Source organism: Pyricularia pennisetigena, chromosome 6 (genome assembly GCF_004337985.1).
Source record: "Pyricularia pennisetigena strain Br36 chromosome 6, whole genome shotgun sequence".
Lineage (NCBI taxonomy): Eukaryota > Fungi > Ascomycota > Sordariomycetes > Magnaporthales > Pyriculariaceae > Pyricularia > Pyricularia pennisetigena.
This window is the reverse complement of record NC_043744.1, coordinates 4,474,917-4,482,880: the sequence shown is the minus strand read 5'-3', so window position 1 is coordinate 4,482,880 and position 7,964 is coordinate 4,474,917. Positions and strand designations below refer to the sequence as shown.

Here is a 7,964-nt window from a genome sequence, read left to right as displayed (position 1 = left end):
AAAAAAAGATGTGAGCGTGGTATGGAAAGGACTGGATTGAAGGACGAGACCTACATAATGTCCGCGGATATACCCATGACGGTAGTTCCGATGCCCTCGAGGTAGTCTTCGAAAAACCCATCCTGACCTTCCAACGCCCACTTTTCGTCCTCTGGCCACAAGGAACATTTCCGGTAATTGGCAATAGTCTCGCCGTCAGAACTGACAACAATTGATGAGTTGTAGTATTCGGGAGAAGTGGGCCACTTTGGTCTCATATCAACTTTCTCTGGGTATCCCACGACAACATTACAATTGTACTTGAGGGCAGTTGTCCGAGCCCAGAGTGAGCTGATCCCGGAGCCCGAATGCTCAAGGAAAGGCGAGATGTCTTGTAACGATCGAAACTTGGAGCCGGAAAATGCAAGCTCTGGAAGCACGAGAAGGTCAAGCCCGTCGTGATCTGGTTGCATCGAGCGGTTAAGCACCGAATCGGCTCGGTTAAGGTTGTTGTCGACATCGCCCGAGACCGGCGCGAACTGAAGGCACGCGATCCTCATGTTCAAGTGCTACCGTGATACACCGTGGTGCAAAAGGAAAAAATCTCTGCCTGCAGAGAGAAGGTTTAATTAATAAGGTACTACCGGTTTTAATGGCGTAAAAAAGCAGGGGCGGGCTGAGCAGCGCTGGACGCGGAAGACTCGTAAGCACTTCGCTGTCAGCAGTTGAAGACGTCGCCCTCAGCCCCGATGTCTCTTCCCAGCAAGAACATGCGGAACGAATTAAAAAAAAAGGCAAGCTAGGGTAACAAATGCGAAACAAAATGAGAGAATGGAAGTACGAGAGAAAGGTGTGGAGTACGAGATCTTAGTACGAAAATGCGGAGAAGGGATCTTAAGGGGAATGGTGCCTTAACATGAGTGCCAGAATATCAAATTATGATAAGAAGCATTAACATGGGAAGAACGGATGAATACAGTGGAACGAAATGTGCAGATCAGCTTGATCTCCCTGGTGTATCAAGAGACAACTAGGGTCAATGTGGTCTTTGCAATCGACGGCCAGATGCGGGCGCTTGACTGCAGTCAAGAAGCGCTGGCTCGTTTCTTGGTATCTCCATTGTCCGCGGCCTGAAAACACCATGGCGAGCGCAAACCGCAATCATTTGGGAGACTTTTGGGGTGGCTGGGATGACCTCATGCTGTCAAAAATCTCGATATCCCAAAAATTTGATGTGATGGTTCGCATCAACTAACAGGCACAATGATGTGGTTGGCTTAGGAGGTCCCTTGCTCAGCGTAGCCGCCGACATTTAAACTTGGCATTCGCCTCGATTGGATTGAACTCTCGTGTGGAGTACCCCATCTTGGCAGGGGGAACCTGATGCTAAAATCCTATAGGGCTTTGGGTTTTCTAATTTTATACATTCAAGGGGTCACTCCAGGTCGCCCATCAATCATGGCACCGGATTTGTAGCTTAAATTGTATTGCGGCTGCAACTTTTGAGAACCTTTGCGCTACTGGACGACGGCCATCAGCTCCTCTCACCGTTTGTTTCAACTGAGCAGCGCAGCTTGAGGGGCGTGTACTGCACGTCACAGTTTCCTATGAGGGTACAATTGCCAGAATTGAGCGCTAATTTATCACAGCTTCTGCTGATTGGTTTTCCAACTAATTGTCTAACCCAGTTGACAAAATGATAACACTTCGCCTGGTGCATATCAATATCAAAAAAGGTACATGTATGTACCTAGATTGTATCACCCCAAAAACCCCGCGGAGGGGGCCGAATACATTCTTCAAATCTTCGTGTAGCAACTCAAATCTCAATAGTCATATTACCCATGGAACTCGAATAGATGGAATTGCAACATCAACCTCCTCCCACTCAAAACCTTGATTAAATATAATATGTGCTAATGCACGGGATTTCTTGGTGAGTTGGTCCTACGTCAAGTGTTCGGCTGGTTGCGAAGGGGCGCAGTACAAGAAGTCAACCAACGCGTCACGATGTAGACAGCGCCAAGAGCGCTTCGGTTAACCTGGGCAGACAATCTCTTGCCAGGCCTGCCCACTGGCTAATTGACTTGTTACCGACTCTGATCTTCTCATTCGGGGATGCGTAGGCATGGCCGCCAGATGTGGTCGTGTCGGCTTGCGCGCTTATATTGTTTCATCAATCCAGTGTTCCGCAATCTTTCCCGAAGAAACCACTCTCTGCTGTGGGATGACAGCATGGGACTTTCTGCCCAGGATGTGCTAATGTCCGGAAATAGCAACATTCGCTGGCGTCAGGGTCCAGCTACCAACAAAGAATTCTGAAGCTCACGATTCCCCGATCCGAGCCCTATGATCTCTTGTTGGCATCCACGACCCTGCATAAATCGCTTACCACAGCTGGAATTTTTGATCAACACTTGTAGGTATCATATATTCGGACGGCAGATAAGCTTTAATGTGCTGCAGAGCGATACGCTGAGATTGAGGCAACACTATTCATTTTCTCTGTGTTCTGTTTCCAAGGTGAGCGACATCAAAATTGCGTGGCTTGGCACTGTGTCTTGTAATCACAAGCACATCACCTCAGTCCACCAGTTGCCATTCTGGGATGGACTTTTTGCCGAGAATGCCTTGGCAGCGTGGGGATGGGAAACACTCCTGTCCCGCGATGCAGACCCATTTACAAGCCCACGTAAAATACTTGACCCTCTTGTTCCGATTTCCAAACACACGGTCAAGACACTCAGTTGATACGGACCCTCTATCATACTGGGGAAATGTTCGGCTGCATTCCCTTAATGCCCCCGGGGGTCTGCGAGATAAAACATAACACATAAACCACACACAGGCATTGGTATATGGCCTTGAAAGAAGAGCTGCGTCAACCAACCAATGCCACCAGAACCCGGCCAGAGTCGCGTTGGCCCGAATGCGCGCTCAGGACTCGTTTGCTGCGCTTAGCCGCCAACCCAATGACCAACCCATACTTGCCAAGGGCCAAGGGGAGGACATTTCGCCTTGTCTTTATAAATTCCAGTCAATGACGATAGCCCACATACATATGCGTGTAACATAGCCAGATCTGCGACCAGTCTCTCGAATCTTTAATGTAGCCACTCTTGCTAATCAGGTTTTCAGGAGATTATGGTCCGCTTGGGCGATGTTGTTGGTAATAAGAGCACGTCCTGGGCGACCCAAACTGTTTCATCAGGCGCGGCCACTGATCAGACGTGACAATCCCTGCTCCGAAAAGCTGCAAGAATCCATTTATAACTCCGTGTTGCGCACGACAGGGGCATCTCCGTCTCCCTTCCCCCATCCGTCAATAATCAGAGTTCCTTAGCGGGTACAATCGTCTTAACCGCGTGGATCACCTGTCCAATGCTTGGGATTGGCACTGCACCACACCGCTAGTTGGCAAGAGGCTCGGTGCTATAAAGGTCAAAGCTGCTCACGATGTGTTGTTGTGCGTCTCTATTCTTGGAAAGAGTGGCATGGTTTTCTTGGGTGAGAATAGCCGGGTGGCCAAGCTTTATGAGCAGGCAGGGTGCCGGTCGCAGGAGGGTGGTATTTGCGTGGTGTAGGATTTGTGAAGGATTTGAGAAATTTTAAGTTCTGATGTGGGTGCCGGCATTGGTTTGGGGGAGAGTATAACAGATGTGCTGATGTCAGTCAGAACAAAATGAGAGGTCACTGACGTGACGCCATATCTTGAAGCATCTTGCGTCCACAACAGGATTGCAATAAGTCCCAGAAGAGAAGTGTAAACTTGGTTGATTGATAAGCGTACCAAGCATCATGATGGGCCACTACTAGATCATCAGTGAGAATCGAAGAGATATATGCGTTTGTTCATAAGTCTAAAACATAACTTCATAGTCTGTTCTACATCAGATGGTTGTACATCGATATACTTGACCAAAGATCAAAATGATCCTCAGGCCTGAACTCAATAAGGGCATGAATCAGCTCCTCTTTTTCTCAGACACATCACGAATGTCTCTTGCTCGCGGTAAGATGACATCGGCAAGGCTCTGAAACCCCTCGGAAAAGGCGATAGAGTACGTTTGCCCATCGGCAGCCAAGTGGACACCGGTGGCGGCGCCGGAATGCGCGGGACAGCCACGGCTGACCTTGCTTATGGTCGCGACGATGTCGTCGTCGTGCGCCGCCCTGTCGGCCGACGCACGCGGGGAAGATGTGCCGCGCGCGGTTCCAGCGGCTTCGCCGCGACTCCGAGACCGCCTCGAAAAGCGCTCCGCATCGGGCGTCTCGGCTGCGGGCTGCGACGCCTGTCGCGCGTGCCGCGGCAGCACGGGAAAGGGGGACACGCGCCCGCGGGTCCCCTGGCTGGTGTGCGGCCTGGTGATCTGGCTGCCCTGCTGGGCGGCGGTCTCGGCGGCCGAGGGCTGGGCGGTGGCGCAGGCGGTGGAAGAGCGGTTCCTGGTCCGGACGGCGCCCTGGCGCGCTTCGGATCGGCTGCGATTGGGTCCGGGCGTAGGGCCAGGGGTCGATCGCTCCCGAGGGCTTTTGCTTCGCCGAGGGGGATCCGGGGGCAGCTCGAGGTCCGCGGGTGATTTCGAGCGTTTCTCGGTAAGCTGAGGTAGTGAAGGCGCTGGTCGCAGTGCTCGCTGTTGAGGTGGGGACCTGACTCTGCGAGGTAGACTGGCTCCCGGCGTCGTCGGCACCGAGATGGCTCCGTTCTCTCTTTGCTTCATCGGGGTGGGTGTTGTGCGCTGTGGTTTGGGCTGCGTCCTGATATCCTCAGGCGCGAATTTAGTCTGGAACACGCTTGGGCTTGCGGCGATGGGGATGCAGGTCGAGTCGCTGCCACGATTCCTATACGATTTGAGTAGCTCCTGCCGAGGTGATGCACGACCACCTCCTTTGGAACGTCGCCTCATCGACGATGGGCGATTGGCATCGCCTCCAAGATCTTCCGTCGGCCGGGGGGAGTCGATATCGCCGTCTCTGGTCGTGAATGGTTGTGGCGTTTTAGACATCTTTCGATGGGATTCAGAGCCATTCCTCGACCTCGAACTTGGCCGCTGCTTTGTTGACGCCTCCAGAGTGCTGGAATCTTTGCCCCTCCGTCGCCATACTCCAGGGTAGTCCTCCTGAGGGGTGTCTTCGAAAAGCTCCGGATATGGCGTTTCTGGAGTGCGAGGAGACGTCAGGAAGCCGGTCGCGGTCGGATGTGTGCGGCCGAATCTCGAAGGGCTCAGGGGTTTCAGCCCGGCGAGGTACTGTGAGGAATCGGCAGAAAAGTCCCACTTGGGCCGCAAGTCATCCGGCAGAGGGCTGGGACCAGTGGGCGTCTCGAGAAGAGGGCTGTTGACCGAGGACAAATCGCTGGGCAGAGGCGGCGAGATGAGCACTGAGCTCTTGGGCATCCTGGCCGCAGGAGACAACGCAGACCCTGGCTGATGGCTGCGACTGGGTGCTGACGCCGGCTCGGCCTTGGTGACCTTCCTATACATGGTATCTACGTGCGTGTTGATGGTGAGGCACTGGGCAGCCGCTGAACGTCGCATACCGATGGACGGGCCGCGCTGGTCGATCGGCGACGTCAGTCGGGCGGCTTCGAGTTTAGCCGTCTGCGGGGTTTCATTCGCAGTGTCTGGAGAGTTCTGCTGAGTGCTCTGTGCATCCGGTTCGGCTGATATGGGCGTTCCGTGACGTGGAAAAGATGTGTGCAGAGGCGCCACGGCGGGCTTTGTGTCCAACTTGGAACTGGCTAGAGGCTTTTGTGGGGCAGGATTAGGGTCTAATGATGATTTTGGAACTTTGAGTAAATTACTCGGATTCTTTTTCGGGGGCTCCGGTGAAGCAAAGGGCGATTTAGACCGCGTAGACTTCAAAAGGGCTGGGCCCATTGCGATGGGCTCCTGTTCCTCTGCGACGCGAGGATTCTCTGTGATGTCAAAGGCTGTCGATCTCGAGCTGTCGACTAGCTTCGCCACAGGCGGATCATCAGTGTCCACAACCAGGAGCTCCTTAACACCTCGACCTAGAACCCCGTAAACGGAAATCTCCCCTCCTTTGATGCCAAGCACAGCACTCGACCCGGCGTAGGTCATATCGCCTTCTGTGCCGGTTCTGTTGCAAAAGACGACTATTATCTCCTCGTCGCTTTCGGCCCGTATCAGGGGCTCCAGGCGTTCGGTCCAATACACCACCATGGCCATATCTGGCTCCGAGGGTTGGCAGCTGTACTGGCCAACATCCTCTTGCGTCGGCCACGACATGGTCACTATCACCAGCTGAGCTTCTGCGTCGAGTGCATGGTATGCGAACTCGAAGGAGGCCCAGGGAGCCTCCATCTTGTACGGGCTGGGGAGGGTGTGTCAGTAGAGCTGGCCGATTAGGGCTGTTGGGGACTTGCAAGCACCACTGGGTCTGTACGTACTTGATATCGCTGCAAATACCCATAGCAACCACTCCAAGCCCATCAACTTCATCATCGTAGAAGCCATCTCTCCCCTCGAGGGCCCACCTTTCGTCCACGTCGAGAAACGACTTCCTGTAGTTTCCGACCGTTTCGCCCTCGCCGTCCACCATGATGCAAGAGTTGTAGTACTCTGGAGACGTGGGCCAGATGGGTTCCACGTCGACCTTTTCTGGGTAACCGACCACGACGTGACAGTTGTGCTTCAGGGCGGTGGTTCGGGCCCATAGCGAGCTGATGCCGAAGCCCGATAGCTCCAGGAATGGTGATATCTCGTTTAGGGATTTGAAGTTGTAACCTAGCCAGAGTGCCTGCCTGTTAGCAAATCATTATGCTCTGGTCTATCAGCATCGACGGGGGTTCGCAAACGGAACTCCATACCCGTAAAAGCAAGCTCCGGGAGGACTAGCAGGTCGAGATGCTCCAACTGCGCAGGATGAGTTTTGCTGAGGATCGCATCCGCCCGGTTCAGGTTGTTGTCGACATCCCCCACCTGGGGTGCGAACTGAAGACATGCGATCTTCATGTTGCCAGGTAGGGACCCAGGTCGCCAAAAGATGCCTCCAGCCCAAGGTACCGAGATATGTGGCAAAAACAAAACAAAAAAAAAAAAAAAAAAAAAAAAAAAAAAAAAAAAAAAAACCCTAGGGCAGTCGACTCTCAGCACTCGCTTGGATATATGATCGCAGGCATTTGTGAGCGAATTCAGATCTTGGCGGGAGAAAAGATGGATGGAGGGGCACTCGGAGCAGCCTCCGAGACGCAGATGATGCCTTAAAGAGAGATGGAACTGTACTACCCGACAAGACCTCGACGGGGGGTGGTGGTGTGACACTTTCTGCCACCCATCTTGACCGTTATCCATTGTTGGACCAAGGTTTATTTCGTGGTCCCGGGCTGATTACTTCAAGCCATCACCAACAAATATCCAAGTCAGTAAATACCGGTCGCGAGAATGGGCGTAAGCGGGATGTGATAGGAGGAGGACTAACAAGAGAAGGGGCACTAGCGTGAGGGGCTGGGTTGTGCCGTTGGGCGAATGGCGAGTGATTGTTGCCATTTAAGCGCCCGGCAGCGTGGAGCCCCCTGGCCTCCGAGACCCCGGGAGCAGCCCCTCGCGTGACAAAATACCGCCGTGCAGGATTCGATCTCAGATTCGATTCTGCAAGTCCTTTTTGGTACACCTCTCCACTCTTAAACAGAGGGCAGGGGCCTGATGGCCGTAGAATATGGTCGAGGAACTTCGAGAACCAACAAAGGAAAGATTCAAGCCGGCCTTGGGTTGCAAGCTGAGGCAAAGTCGGTGGGGATGGGCCCCGGGCTGAGTCGCCATGACAGCTGCTGTTGGTTGGCTTACCGCCTGGATCCACCAAGAATGACGAGGCCAGACTGAAAGATGAGGGAATCAAGATGGAGTTTCATAGATGTTCTTTTTGTACTATGCAGCAACAGCAACGGTCTTAAATTTTGGCCGGTAGGAAGCGTTTCGAAGAATTGAAGTACAGTTTGTGTCCAGATTGTTTCTGTGCCTCTGGCG

At 53.2% G+C, this 7,964-nt stretch overlaps 2 protein-coding genes across 2 annotated transcripts in view; both read right to left on the bottom strand.

Moving 5' to 3' along the window:
- The window catches only part of PpBr36_05080 (uncharacterized protein), a gene marked incomplete at both ends in the record, with an annotated part of 2,985 nt that extends 2,446 nt beyond the window's left edge, over positions 1-539 (bottom strand). The window contains one exon of the mRNA XM_029892238.1: positions 55-539. Within this exon, the coding sequence (XP_029749211.1) occupies positions 55-539 (485 nt within the window). The remainder of the gene's footprint in view (positions 1-54) is intronic.
- A 3,405-nt stretch (positions 540-3,944) lies between these two features.
- Positions 3,945-6,953, bottom strand: PpBr36_05079 (uncharacterized protein; the record flags this gene model as incomplete). Its single annotated transcript, XM_029892237.1, has 3 exons — positions 3,945-6,312; positions 6,389-6,725; positions 6,809-6,953. The coding sequence occupies 3 exons, from the start codon at positions 6,951-6,953 to the stop codon at positions 3,945-3,947; spliced, it is 2,850 nt and encodes a 949-aa protein (XP_029749801.1).
- Positions 6,954-7,964: the final 1,011 nt, after the last annotated feature.